Here is a 15,826-nt window from a genome sequence, read left to right as displayed (position 1 = left end):
TAAGCCTCTGTGTAAGAAATCAGTAGAGAAGTCAAAGAGATTGAAATTCATAAATTGCCGTTGACCTTGCTAACAACCCAAGATGCTTTGATTTTTTTTCCACAAATGTGCAGGCGTCACGTTTTGAATCAGCAGCTGTCATTCAGTGAAGTGCAGATGTTAGATTTGGCTGTACGTCTTTAACCTCGTTCTGCTGGGGAGCGCAGACACACCCACATGGCTTTTAACTCTCATGGCTTTTATTCTCCTGAGAAAATAACACACATCAAAAACCCAGCAACGCTCTGCATAAGATGTCTGATTTGCAAGCTGGGAGACACATTTGCACTAACAAAACAATCATACTGATTATTAATGGGTCATTGTGGCTTTGCAAATCTTAAGATAAAAGATTCCGGCGATTTATGGGCGGATTTTTCTTGATTCTGCGATTTCATGTGAAGCAGAATTGACTGCCCTTCAAAAGAGAACACTTGCAAGGACTTCTGATGGCTGACTGCAAGTTAACAGTCTACTGCATAGAGAGGGACAAATGCTGAGCTCTCTGCGCTATTTCTGAAAGTCAGGCCATATTCCTTGTTCAGTATTTGACATGGCTAGTTTCTGGCTTGGAGTCAAATATGCCCTTTCAAGCTGCAACATTGAAATCTATTTCTTGTCAAATATCAGAGGCAAAGCAAAGTTTTATAAATATTCTCATGTAAAAACGTCCTTAACAGTGTATGCGTTCAAAACAATCCGATTATGACAGGAGTGCTAGCCAATCAGAACACTAAATAAAAACTATTATCTATTCTACACCATCCACATTCAGAATTGTGACAAGAAAAAAATGTCAGATCTGATGCCTTACCGGTTCATAAAGTAAAAACAGCAGCACGTTTCATTTAGAGCGTGCAGACATTCTGTGAAGCGTCCTGTAAAATCCAGTGGTGGTCACCATATCAGCACAAGTCATTTGGCTTAATTATAACCTAATTTTGAAGAGTTAACCACATCAGAAAAAAATGTCAGCTTGATATTTAATGTCTGTATTGCTCCATATTGCATTCATTCACTCACTTCCCACATGTAAACACGTAGAATAGGAACAAAGCATCTTGGCAAAGCATTCGTTTGAACAACTTTGTCATTTGCATTCCAGTCGCTGAGACGTTCCGTTACGGGCCCCTTTCACGGGTATGAAATGTTATGCTGATGAACTTTTCCCTCACTGTTCTTGCTATGGTTCTGAACGTCATTACAGAACCATACTTGCGCTGACATCAAGCGCGATCGGTGGAGGGCCTATAGCTCTGCAGCCGTTATGACAGAACGGCAGAGAGCAACAACGTCCACAATGCATTTTGATGCTAAAAATAACAACTCGCTCGGGCTGTGTGCCGACTGCACTCGGCCCCTGTTTGGAAATATTTATTGCTTCCTAGGAAGCGCAGCACTTCCCATAATGCCTCTTGATGAAATGGCTCAAATTTCAATACGACCTTGAGACTGTTCTCCTTATGCGCTGTTCTGACATACATCTGGAGACGGGCAAACAGCCGGCCAGAATCAGCTTCTTAATTGTGATGGCAGCTGGAGGAGTTCCAATGACTACAAAAATAACCTCAAACAGAAGGAAGCCTGCGCTGCGGTACAGAAAGCTTTTGCTTTTTGTGTGTACGTGTGCGTAAAATGGCAATACAACTCACACTGGGCTGACATTTAGGCTATACTGCAGCCACAGTAATAGCACCCGTAATGGATAAAATGAACAGGGAATGCCATAATGGAGGAGGGTTACAGATAGCACTGCAACAATTATATATTACGGCACTCTCTCTCTCTCTCTCTTTAAACGACAGGCACAGCATTGCCTGGCGTGTTTGGCGCATAACGACACCGAATCCGACTGCCAAGTTCACTGGCGCTGAGACAACTAAAGAGGTGTAATGCACTACACTGATGTCGCGATGCTAAGAGGCAGGACACACCAAGCCATTCACACACCTGTATAGTAATTTAAGACATAATCACCCCGGTATGCAAAGAAGTGCGCCACTTCAGCACCAAGCAATTACGAAGTAATTACTTTATTTAATAAAGCCGTTACACTGACAATGATGGATTATAGCGAAATTAGTTTTCACTCCAGTTTGTTACAAATAACTTTACAGCTGGTGTCGCGACAAACTGAGTTTAGGATTAAGGGAGGCAAGTTTAAATGCAAATTATTGCTAACGAGAGCACTGGAGAAAAGAACATCATGTGTGGATTGATTCCTGGACATCCACTACCGCGGAGCAGTGCAGAGATGGAGACAGACTTGATAAATGTTTGCTCTTAAATGTTACTGACTTGTTACTTAAAATTGTCAACGAGTAATGTAATCCACTGGAAAGATCAGATTTAGTAATCTAATCTAATTGCTTTCAATTACTCTTGCATTGCTTTGCCTCTGGACTCAACTGGTGAAATATTATGTTGAACAGACAATTTATTAAATTTCAAATTGCCCACTAATTTGAACAGGGATATTATCCTCCTCTTCAAACGTTATCAACTGTTATTTCCCAGTAGTATCGAATCTGATTATGGTTGCAATATAGTTGGCAGCATTATTAAAGCCGAATTAAAGAGGAATAGCAAGCTGTGTGGCCTTTGTTGACGATTCACATTTTTGTGCATTTATAATTTTTTTTGAGCAAAGATAGTTCAAAAAGAAATTCAGGGATCAGCGCGGATCTGAAGTTGGACATAACCGACTGGTGAGTGGTGATTTAAGTGAGGAATGTGAAGACTGGAGTCAGCGTACTCTGGAATGTCTGTTAGTACAAAAGTAAAATAGGATTGAATTGATGTAAAGTTGAAGCAGGAGTTGCCTGGGCGTAATCTCAAATCCAGCCAGCAAGGAAAAACTAATCTTTGAGACACAATAACTACAGTAATTCTAAAATATTGCCCATGATTGTGTCCATTTCCTGAATTGGAGAAATGCTTTACGACTCTCTTTTATGAAAACACATCTTAAAAATTTGTGTGCAAGAGGCAGTAAATGTCTGGACGACGATACCCGCTCTGGATTTATAACGTCAGTTGTTTCCAAATACATGGCAGTATTTCACAATGTTTTCCACTTTTTATGTACGGTGGCTCAATGGCTGCTTTGGCCGTTTTTCACTTGCTCATCTTTCCATTAAAGAATTAAACATTGAACATTCATCTCCGGGGCAATTATTTTAAAGATGTACCTACTGGCTACAATTCATGATGTAAAATGTTACCTTACAATTCAATTGTGAGCCAATGCTGCTTAACAAGGTGAACGCAGCAGCCGGTAAAGATAAAAGGAATATACAGGAGTACTTGGCAGTGTGATGATGTGAGGAGCTCTTAATGAGAAGCACCAAGCTCCCAGTAAATTCTTAGCTTGAGTTAAGGTCAAACCACAAATGCGACATGATTCAGTCACCCCCAAAGTCCCTGCTAGAATTTGCATTTAAAATATATCTATTATTTATGTGTGTATTATTAAAACTACTGGCTGTAGATCCCCTGAGCACAGTGTGCAGGGAGGGCTCACGGCAACTAGGCCACAATACAAGGAACTGACAATGAAATAATGGACAGGGGGAAATAAGAAGAATAATGAGAGGCTAATAAAAACAAAAAGACAAAAGTTGTCTGAGTCCGAGTCATAATGAGGACCTTTGTGAATTAAAATGCACACACACGCACACACAAACACACAGAGAGAGAGCTTTAAAGGTTTTTGCGATGATAATATACATACATAACGTGCATACTTAAGACGCCCATGTTCAGTAACAATTTTGGCATTTAAGTCCAGCACAGCAGCGCATTGTTAATAAAATACCAAAAGTAGAACTGTGGGAGACGGAAATGTAACGCCATAAACATTTTGTCTGATTAAAAATGCTGTGAATGAATGAAGCAATCAGGATATGTCATTTGGGGACCATGAATATCAGGAACAAACGGGATGGAAATTGATCCAAAACTCTAAATGTCTGGCTGACAAAATGTGTTTTCCTAACAAACAATAGAAAATTTGTGCACAAGGACATGAGTATCGAAAAGCAAAGCAAAGCCACAGTGGGAGCAAAGGGAGATGAAGCTAACCGAAGTTCAACTTCAGCTTCAGACACACCAATAGTCTCTTTTTGCTGCTGTTTTCATTTGCACAAATTAATAACAGGCAGGTGAAAACATTAAATATTTTGCATTTAGCTGATGCTCAAAGCGCCGACAGACATTAATAAGGCAAACGTGAGAGAGAAGCGTGAGGAGTGCCAGACGTGCATCAGAGAGACTGTTTACCTGTAACCTCGCACGCTACTCTGTCGGGCTGAGATCTGATATTCCACATGATGTGACTGATGCTTTAAAAGCCTACATTCACCATCACCTTTCGTTTGGAGTTAACCTTAAGGTGGCAGCACTTTGAATGTCAACCCCTCCACATGCGGACCTTTTTAAATGCCACCGCTCTTTATTCTGTAGTTGTGGAACAGGACAGGACAAAGGGAGAGGAGGTGGCGAGGAAGGAGAGGGGGGAAAAGGCTGGACGGATATTATTATTTTTTTGTGGAGGCAAATAACTATTTATAGACCATCTCATTACTTGCATGAAAATAGGATTTCTATATAAATAAGATTTCATTTCTGAGTCAGCGGTGCCCGGCTCTAAATTAGAGATTAAATGGCTACTTTAACACATTCCCGGCTACATAACAGAAGTTGAAGCAGAAATGGACATCTTTAAGGTATCAACAATCCATTAAATGCCTCAAACGTAATCTCCAGCATACGATAATGTGCCCAATGACCATCTACAAGACCCCAGTCTCTAAGGTCAATGACATGGAGAGGATGATGATGATGCACTTGTCAAACAGTGGAAAGCTCTCCCTGCAGGTGCTTCACAACACATGACGTCCTTGAACGACCCATCAAAAGCCGTTCAGAGGAAGATAATCGTGGCATAGTAGGGTTGGCGTCAATACTGTAGCCTAAACCGGTCTCATCCTGCATGGGAGCCCAAAGAAAGTGAACCCCATCAGAAACAATGCAGGAGGTAAAGTCAGCTTTGCAACCTTGGTAGGTCTTATGCAAGAAGGGAGGAGAGGCTTAAGCAAAGCAGTCTAATGCAAAGCCATAAGCCAGGGTGCTGTATCTCAGTGATAGGGTCTTCTGGTGAACGAGCCAGGTACTGTGAAAATAACATGCAAGCCAGCGTTCACAGGCTAAAAGGGGGCATCACACTTGAACTTTGAAGTAGCATCAAGAACAAGTTGAAGATGATACGAGTCTGAGACACGAGGCGTCACTGATGAACCGTCTGTAGTCATGGAAACGGATGGAACGTTGAGTGAGTGGCCACTTGAAACTCCTGAGATGACAGTGTGGTCTCGACTGTGCTCAGCAAGGTCAAAATGCAGATTAGTCAGTAAGGCATTGTAGTTTTATAACGTACTTCTGATACAGGGGTTTATAAGATACTCTCAGAATACTTCCTCAGCTACAAGAAGGTGGCAGCTTAGAGTGGATGTCATGGATTAAGGCATATTCTTAATCATAATAATTGTTTGTTACAAACTCTTGACGCCTGAAAGTGCAAATCATCAACCCTCTCTCGACCCATCGTTCAATAATCGGCAGCTAAATTTGTGTGAAGCATCACTTTGCAGTGCTGACAAGCAATGTCAAATCAAAGATGACAGCCATTTCGGCCATTTGCCCTGGGATCGACGGTATAATGACGACTTAACGTCGGAGTGAATCGAGCAAATTCAACAACCTTCCACGCGGTTAGGAGAGCAACGTGCCTGAACGCAGTCCTGCGTGTTTCTGCTTTGTGGTTTAGTTCTACTTTATATTTCCATGAGATTTCTCAAGAGCATTTCCTCGCGTTAGGAGATGCGGACTCAGAGTCAAGCGTCGACTGCGATCCGCCGATGTCCTGGAACAGCCGTCTCTGGCGTTGGAACACGCGGTTTCCCACTATCCCTTATTACATCTCTGCCACTCAGTGCAAACGGATCAGCAATCCAATTTCACACAAGCCCGCTCAGAGGGAGGCAACAGTGTTGAGGATCTGTGCTTCAACAAAGACAAGAAGCGGTTTGAAGTGGCTGGAAGGGTTGATGTTTGGGGGGGGGGGATTGATGATGGAGATTAAAAGCATTGGGGTTAAAACATGGGAAAGAGGATCCTATAATATTGACTTTCATCAAAGGGGCCGCTGTGGTGACGAGAAAAGGATCTTGATTTCTTTCCCAACACATCTCAAGAGCACAGGAGAAAACGGAAAGAAGAAGGAGACATAGCCAGCGTGCCGGTTTCTGCTCAGTCAGATGAGAGAGACAATGATCTCTGCTGGGGGAGCAGTTGTACAGTATTGGATGACGACACACTCCTCGGCCCTTTCATTACCACACACTCATTTTGCATCGCCATTGGGACATCGACAGAGAAGGGGCTCGCATCTCGTCTCTCACGGGCATAGCGAGATCTGACTGTGATATCTAATGACCGCTTATTGGATTAGTTTGGAGACGGGGCTGCTTTTCATTCCCACCCACCCACACATACAAAACAAAACAAAAAAAGAGACAAACAAGGAGGCTAGCAACCCCCCTCTGAATGCATACTTCAATAAAAACACAACAAAAAACCACAAAAAGCCCCAATCCGCAAAGTTCTCCTATTTTAAGATATCAGTGGTTTCAGGGAAAATAATCCTCCTCGTCTCGTTTTTTTGTTTCCGCCCAGAGGATTATAATCCAGCATTGAACGCAGCAGAAACTGCACATCAAAATCAAAGGTGGAGAGAGAGCGAGGACTCGGCCAGGGCTTTACAATTGTGACAAGAAAGACATAATATGATTGGAAGGATAAACGTGGCTTTCCATTGTTGGCACAAAAGGTCGGCTCGGATCTCAGCCCCATGGATGAAAAGATGGACGCCGATGACCCACAGGAGCAGCCAGACAGGATTCTGAAGTCTGTAGAACATCCTGTCACAATGAGATGGACAAGGCAGAGAAAGATAACGCTCGCCGTCACCGATTCTACGCCCTGTAGCATCGCTATCGTCACACATCTGCCAGCCGTTTGAGTTTCATGCTGCTTTTCATTTAAACCTCTGTCATTATTTTGTGTGTGTTTTGCCAATAACATACATTGATGTCTTTGCTGTGTGACGAGGTTAACGCGCTTCTGTAGCTCTCGACCAATGGCTTGGCTCGTTCTTAATCTGATTCCAGATGCTGATTCTCAAAAACTGAAAACTGACGGTTCTTTTTACAATACTTTTTAGACAATTTGACAGTGCGGTCCTCATGAGCGAGGCGTCTGCCTGCCTGTCTTTCAGTCCGTCTGGCTTCCTGCCTGTTGGTCTGGTTGGCTGGCTCTGCATCTCTGTGCTTGATGAACACACGCAGCAGCGCTCCTCTGTCTGACTCAGGGCGCAAAGCTTTAATTCTCCCCGCATGGCGCTGAGAAACCCAAACCCTGACGCATCTCCTCCTTGTAAACACACAATCGCTGCTTTTCATTATCCCGCTGAAGTTTCCGTACATTACTGCTTAATCCCCACTTTGCTCCCTCGAGGGCAAATATTCCATAATGTCTCGGTTTTGGATTTGTTTGTCCACAAACATCTAAATGTTATTTGATTTGATTAGAAAATGTTAATCAATTACATTCATTTTAGGGTTTAAGGCATACAAAAGGGTGTGACGCATCCAGTACCTGTTTTCACAGAGGGGTTAAAAGAAAATAAAAAATCCAATCAGTAGAGCCCAGAAAGAGGGGTATTTGAAATCGCGGCCTGTCAGCTTGTTGAGGCAGGCCTGGCTGCTGAGGGCTGTCTTTATCTGAGCTGACATTTCGGCCAAACAAATAAGACAGAAAGAGCTGACAGGTTCATCTCGGCTCCGTGTCAGACAAACTGACTTTTAGCACGAGAATACAGTCGGACACGTCTCCACTTAAGCGCTCGCAAAGAAGAACAAAACCGAGCAACAGAACTCTAACTCAGCATAGTTAAAATTGCATAAGCGTTCAAACAGGGAAAAGTCAGATAAAGAGACACTTGACTCACCTGCGAATGAAGCCTTCAGGTTTTACAAGATGGCGCATGGATAATAAATGAAAGCCACATCGCGGGAGTAACGCATTTCTAATCAATCAGCTCGGAGCGCTTCAGAGGGGACCGTCTTCTGAGAGCTGGATTTTTGTGACATTCTCACTGTGAATGCAAATGGCGCTCAGCAAGTCGGCGACAGGATGACAACACATACAGTAAAGGATAATAAATCATATCCAGGGTGGCGTGAAGATTGTTTACCTCTCTGCTTCTCGGAGAAAGATAACAGGAGTGACGAAAGCCTGCCGCCGTTTGGTGTGTCGGGAGAATTCTAAGTGTAATTTGAGTTTTGTTTGGGTTGAAATGTCAGGAGTAAAAGAACAAAACAATATCTTTGATCGCCAGCGGTTAAAAGTCACCACGATTATTTCTGGTATGGTAGAAACATTCTGAATTATTATCATCTGATTGGCTGCATCATCTTTCATGTCCGTCAGCGCAAACCACAAAAGGCAGCCTGGGTGACATTATCTCGAGATGGGAAGCATTCAGATTCCTTCAAGCTGCGCTCTCAGCTTTCATTATCAGTTGGCAGGGTTGATTTTCATTCCCCCATAGTAAAGCCGTCTAATGTTAGAAACGTTACGTCGAATTTTCCCTGTGCGACAGAGACTCACTACTTGATATAACAGCTATAATTTTGTCTTCTAGATGAAGCTAATTCAAAAGCTACTCTCCTCATAACACAACTCTCTCACGTTCTTTTCTTTTGGTTTCCCTCATGCAAGTGTTCACCTTCTAAAACTTTACTAGCGTCATATTTAATACATTTCACAGCGACTTGTCACAAGGTTATTCCACTCTCCCCCCTTTCTCCTCTCGCCACCTGAAAAATCTTCCTCATCTTCACATCTAAAGGTCAAGCAAAAATAAAAAATTATAATTAATATATATATTAATATATATATATATTGCAAATTACCGGTTAGAAATTGTTCATGGGTCGAGTTCATATATATATATATATTAAACTACAGAGGCAATAAAAAATGTGAATATTTCAAAGCTGGTAATATATGTTTCTTTGTAATTTGCTTATATAAGGACTGAAGCAATATATATATATTTTTAATCTCGCAGCTGTGAATTGCTTCACCTTCTGATTGAGTGAGACTATGACACCCACTGCTCAACAGACACCATGCTGTGCTGGCCACAGTATGGTGTCTGCTTCAATCCACTGGCTACTTGACATTTTTAAATCAGTGCATGAAAAGGGGCAATGAGTGATTCTTTTTTTCTTTTCTTTTCCAAGATGAGCTTGGTGGCTGCAGTCACCAACACTGAGGTAATAACAATGTTTAAAATCCAGATACAACAGTTTATTTTGAATATTAAGGGAAATGTAAAATCAACTTTGAACAAAAGCATCCTCATGACTATATACACTACATACACTATACACAATGGAGCTCACAAGCCTCTCCCTACAGCTTTTAAACATATGCGTACGATAATAGAGTAACCACTTATTGCAAAGGAATCAGCCAGGCGGTGCGATGCCGATCTGTCATGGGATGCGGGTTCTGTTAAGACGTGCTCAGCAGAACAGAATGATGCATTTGGCCTTGTCTGGGAAAAGCGCTTTAATGGACTGCCAACAGCAGGCATTCCGTTCTGTTCCCATCAGCAGAAGATCCAACAGCAGTGTGTGAAGTAGAAGCATTGAGTCCTCATTGAAGAGGACTTTAAATAAATAGAACTAAAGGTAAAAAACAAATATGCCCACCGTCATCCGATACAATGCTCATGGCTTGTGTGCTACTTTTCATTCCTGGATTATGATAAGGTTGTGGTTTCTGTGAAATGAAAAAAAGCAATATACTCCAATTCTGTATTCAATGTATAAACAATGAAAACCAACTGATAATTACCATTCAAAATCCTGATGAGTGACAGTAACCGTGTATACAGTATTCATTCATTTGTAAAATTAAGATAAAGAATACACAAGCCAATTCTCAAAAAGTATGCATTTCACACATTTCTTTTTGTATTTTAGATTTTATTATTCTGCCCTTGAATAGTAACACATTCAAAATACTGAAAAAAAAAAGATGAAAGGATCTTTTGCAAAATGCTGGAACAATTAAAGGGCATGAGATTATTACCAGCATCATTTAACCAATGAGATGGCTGCAGGATGAAGGAATAGAAAATTTTACTCTCTAGATTTTAAACACTAGAGTTAATCTTTTGTGAAACAAAAAAAAACAGCAATATAGACAATCAACATATTTCTAAAAACAAAAGCACCACAACAAAGAGGAAGGATATTATTCTGTCACGAACACAGAATTCTAAATTTAATACTTATTTGGAATGATAAATAAAACTGTAGACATACACATGATATTTTTTATTGTAAATTTGTTTTGTAATTGTAAATAAAAAACCTGCATATTCCTTTATTTAACGGCAATACCTGTATTGTATTTAAGGCTGGTAAAGAAATTCCAGCACTCGTGCTACTGAGCATCGAGGGAGGATGGATTAAAAATCACATTTTAAGGGATTAAATCATGCAAAGCAATCAATGTGATTCTGTGAGCCGTCTGTGCAGGAAGATACATTCAGAGTGAAATTACACATTCGTTTTTAAAACCTATAAAAAAAACCCTCATCAACACTGAATAAAAAGCCTGTGCTTTTTGCTGGTTATTTTTTTTTATTTCATCAAAGTAATCCCTACCATGCTCCCTCTTCCACAGTTAGCCAGTGAAAAGACTTTTTTTTATTTTATTTTTTATATATGTATCTCCACAGATGACACTTCTTAGCTATCCGCCATTTCAGCAAAGCGGTACAAGCGTTCCTGCAACCTTGGGTACGTCTTCCTAACCTTAAAGTCTCCCTTTGTACCAACAGTTTTCTGGAAACTGGCTTATTTATAAATTCAATAAACTACGCTATTAAGATAACTTCATTAAAACATAGTCTATTGAATTATTTACCCATAGTGCACCGAGTGAAACTGGTATTCTGAGGAGTGATGCTCTGTATCACTCAGAACAGAAGCATAGCAGGGAAAACAGAAGTGGACTTTCCACTGGCATAAGCAAATCCTTTCTTACGAGGAGGGGACAAATTGTTGTGTGACCACTAATAAAGAGGAATTCATGTTTCTGGTGACTATACCTCCACAACAACAGCACAAATATACATAAAATTCATTAATTTGACCGGGAGAGGATTACAATTTAAAGCTACACGCTCAAAATTAACGACGGTCCACTGTTCCATGTGGTTGGCTTTCAACCAGGATGGCCAATACGACCAGATGGTGCTTTTCAACTCGCAGCACATGTCCTACACACATCCGCGCCTTGGCACAACTGTGTACAAGTGCGTGCAATTACACACACACAGCATCATGATGGCAATCATGTAACTCTTTCCCCTTTAGTTTGAAGCTGGAACACCAGCAGACTATAAAACAGTCCTATGACACACATTTTCATGAATGAAACAGAGGCTTTTATGTAGGGAAAACACTATCTCTCTCTCACACACACACACACCTGAACAGATCCAGCTATTGGGATGTGTCCCCGCTTGGGCCGTCACGTTTATAAAGAGCGAGTCTCCAAACAGTGGCGATCAATAACTGTCTGTCAGCTTTTTAGTGTAGCCATGGACACAGCAGAGATGCAGGGACCATGGAGATAGAGAGAGAGAGGTGCATCCGTCCATCAAACTTTTAGTGACTCCCGACAGCTTTGATCAGAGATGAGAGAGAGAGAGAGAGAGAGAGAGAGAGAGAGAGAGAGAGAGAGCAGAAGACAGCTAGGATGAAGATAGAAAGGCAGGCTCTGGTGGCCATCAAAGACGGGTGTGATGGGTGTGTCCCTTCATGATGGTGGTCTCCATGGTACACCCCACAAAGGGCTGTCATTGGAACGAGGAGTGAAAAGGTAAAACCCTGAATAAAGATAACAAAGATGCATTTGGGCAAAGGTTGAGATTATATCTGGTGCTACAAGCACACAGATTCCCACACATATTCCACCTTTACACAACTGTGCATTCGCCGTGGACGGTAATGCACCTAATTGCTCTGGCAGCCGTTGACTGATGACAATGGCTACGGTGGGAGTTGGCGAGACTTTGTAGGGATGTATGTAATTATTCAGCCACACAAAAGGAAGGGCCGACACAGTGTCAGAGCAGATTTACTCGCTCTGCGGCTGGCGCTTTCAGAGCGGTATCTAATGATGTGCATTTACGGGCTAAATGACCAGCGTATTGTTTACCACTGCTCTTAGAGTGAAATCCCAAAAGCCTGAGGTGAAAGGGGGGGAATCTAAAATGGAGCTGCTGAATTTCCAATTAAAGAAAATGATCTGATAGTGATGAGAAGTGTTGAGAAGAGATGAAAACCCCCATGGAAGCAGGGACAAGGGGGGGGGGAATGCCTGACTCTTTTAGGTAAGGCCGTTTCTTTACAAGCTGCTGACAGCCAGCTAGAGAACAAATCCCTGGATGAAGGGCTGTGAGCACAAAGAGCGCAGCGTTCAGATGGAAACTGCAGTTTACTGTACAAGCGCTAAACCATGTGGAATAAACAATTAAGATAAAGCATAAATAAGCACACTGGAGGCAATACTCAAATATTGGCACTTATGTCCAGAGAGTTTTGGATGAATTCACACAATTACGATATTGCTTTGGGAGGCAATACCTACCTTAAAAAAAAAAAAGAAGCTATTTGGAGCAATGACTGCTCTTATTTCGCCTTTAATCTTATTTTATTTATTGAATTAATTTTTTTTCACATGCGTTAATAAGAAATGTCCAAAAACTTATTTCTTATATGTGTAACTGAAAGAATTGTAGGTTTTTCTTTACATCACTCACAATATAATTTAAGTTTTGAGGGAAATCGCATTAGGTGAGGGTCAAGGCTGAAAAAAAAGCAATGTTGGATGAGTTTGATCTTTGATCAGTCAAGCAGCAAAGTGATAAAACATGTTTGTGTTTGAAAAGTGTGTATTACTGAATGGGATAATGCCAAGCCGCATTCTGCATGAGACACAACAGTGTAGCTTCATGCTAAACTGTAATTGGATAAGCCTACCTGCAGTCCCCACCTGTGAACATTGAAAACCATGAAGCTCAAACTAGTCAACAACTGTTTAGAACCTGAAGTTGCATATAGAGGTAGTGGAATAAGGATGGAAAAAAAATTATGTTCCAATTCTTAAAATTCTTATTTGTGTAATTTTAAAGAAAATGTCATGTAAAATAGTGATAAACATCTCCTTGTGAAAGCTTTATTTGGAATGTGCTGCTTGGAATTCTAAATTCAGACTGAATGTGTGTTTACTAAAAAAAATAAATGTCATTTGCCTTCAAAAAAACAACAACAAGCTTGTCATGTTGAATGTTCAATACACCTTGTCTTTGTACAGTGTTTCATTGAATAAGGGTTGGAAAGAAAGCAGGGTTTTCTAATAATAATGTGGTCATTTTGTGTTTGTTTACGCGGCTTCAGAAAAGTACCACCCCTAACTATCACTTAGGACAGCGGCCCCCCCATCCGAGCTACTTTCAGAGGTCTTTCATAAAATGAAAGAAAAAGAATCACCAAAGAGGCAAAGGCAGCAGAAGCCTGCCATTTGGCAGAGAGAGAAAATGAAGATGGAATGAAAATGGTTTGGCAAGAATGAGGCTGTGGACCGAAAAAGAGTGCAAAACTGGAGTCTGGGAAAAGGGCGGAGAGAGCGAGGGAGATAAGGGCGGAGAGAGCGAGAGAGAGAGAGAGTGAGTGACAGGCCTGAAGAGCTGAGACAGTTGAACCATGAAGACTGGCATGCCAGTGAGTCGGATAGCGCAGAAACATTTGAAGAAAGCGAGGGAGAAGGAAGATGAAAAGTCGGAAAAACATGAGGAAAGCTGGAGATTATGTCCAGTTGGGCAAACTTCAAACACAAAATACCAAAACAGCAAAAGTTGAGATGAGGAGAGACAAAGGCAGCAGCTGGAGGAGAACACTGACAGGGCAGTCGGGTCAGAGGGAACCGGGTGTGGTAGACTCTTACCTTGACCGACGCTGGAGTCACTGATCCCGCTGCCGTGATGCCTCGCTTAATCACTATGTCGCTGCTTGATGTTGTCACGGCAACTGAGACCGGGGTGGGGAGGAGAGAGGGAATGACAGGTAGGGGAAGGAGCCCCGGACGGTTGTTGCCATTTACAATGGCAGAGGCACAGCTGTGATTGGCTCCTCCATTGTGGAGGCCAGAAGGACGGATGTCTCTGCGCTCCCAGGGTCCCCGGTAGTCCCTCTCAAAACGGTGGTGGTGGCGCGACATCACTTCCTCTTCCTTTCAGAGGGAACGACAGGGGTTGGCCTGTAGGAAACAGACGGAAAAAGGTCAAGGTCAGGTAGAAAATGTTTTGTGATGCATTTCCAAATGTACGCAAGAAATAAAGACCCAAAGGAACATTTCAAAGACAGAAACCGTCCGGCAGAGAACAAGCTCGACATCAAGCGATTGAGGGAGAACACATGCTGATGTGAAGGTGTGTAAACGCTCCAAGCATCTGCTCCTAACGCACCTGACTGACATGGACATACTGCGCCTCATTGTCTGCTTCTAATTCCCATTCTCCCAGTCATTAACGGGGGGGGGGGGGGGGCTGCAACAAGAGGGAGAGAAATGAGTACCGCCAAGCAGGTCCATAAAACAAACCACCATCAGTGCCAGCACCATACGGCGCAAGATTGGCTGGCTGAGATTAAAACAATTCACTAAAACGAAACAAAAAAACAGGAACACTTTTGGAAGTTCGGGATGGAGCAGCCGCGTCACGACCTTGCAGTCGAAACTCGCTCATCCGAATGGCTAAATCATGCGTCTAATGGCTGCTTAATTCCATCCAATCATCATTTAAGTCTGGACTTGCATCAGTGCGGGGGGGTACGGTGCCCCCGTGTTCCATGAGTCGCATACAACTCGCTATTCTATAGTAAAGAAAAGCTGGACAGGAGGACACAAATCCATCACTGAGGGGATTGCAGCACATTGGACTCCTCCTCCACACCAAAGATACGGTACGCTTCCCGAGCACTCGATAACAGATGAAATAAAGAACAAAAAATGGGTTCAGAAAAACCCCCTGGTCTGTAAGTAGAACGATGAGGGGTCTTTATTCTGCACGCTGGGGTCTGTCACGCCGCCTCACCTCGGAATGCCAGCTCCTCTGTGTGCGTCTCTCTGTGTGTGTGTGTGTGTGTGCGCACACAGAAGCCGTATGCACGCCAGGCGAGTAAGCGTATTAGCAGTGTTTTAATGTTTCAGAACTCCCAGTTTGTTCATGTGACACTTTGAGGAAGCTGTTGATGTTTTGTATTTTTTATATAACAGCTTTCATGCATGTGTTGAACAAATAGAGTCTGTGGTGGGAGCACTGGCCCCTCCGTGTCTGACTGCTGTGATCATCCATTTATTTACCAGCTATAAAACAGATTCTTTGTTGACACCCCTTTTTTTTATTTTCCATGCTCTTCTTCCTCTCTTCATTTGTTGATTTTTCTTTTTATAACTCAGACAACGACTGCTCTCTGCAAATACTGTGAGTGGAGACGTGGCGATGGAGTGAGAGAGAGCAACTAAAAGCAGGGGGGGGGGGCACACACACTCCCATTATCTCTTTCTAATTCTAATAACC

General features: G+C 42.2%; 1 protein-coding gene across 1 annotated transcript in view; it reads right to left on the bottom strand.

Moving 5' to 3' along the window:
* LOC137909156 (kelch-like protein 29) overlaps positions 1 to 14,466 on the bottom strand; it is a 115,891-nt gene extending 101,425 nt beyond the window's left edge. Inside the window, exon 1 of the mRNA XM_068753585.1 lies at positions 14,194 to 14,466. Within this exon, the coding sequence (XP_068609686.1) occupies positions 14,194 to 14,466 (273 nt within the window). The remainder of the gene's footprint in view (positions 1 to 14,193) is intronic.
* Between the last annotated feature and the right edge of the window lie 1,360 nt (positions 14,467 to 15,826).

This window comes from Brachionichthys hirsutus, chromosome 20 (genome assembly GCF_040956055.1).
Source record: "Brachionichthys hirsutus isolate HB-005 chromosome 20, CSIRO-AGI_Bhir_v1, whole genome shotgun sequence".
Taxonomy (NCBI): Eukaryota; Metazoa; Chordata; class Actinopteri; order Lophiiformes; family Brachionichthyidae; genus Brachionichthys; species Brachionichthys hirsutus.
The sequence above is the reverse complement of the archived record's forward strand: the minus strand, read 5'-3'. Positions and strand labels throughout refer to the sequence as shown.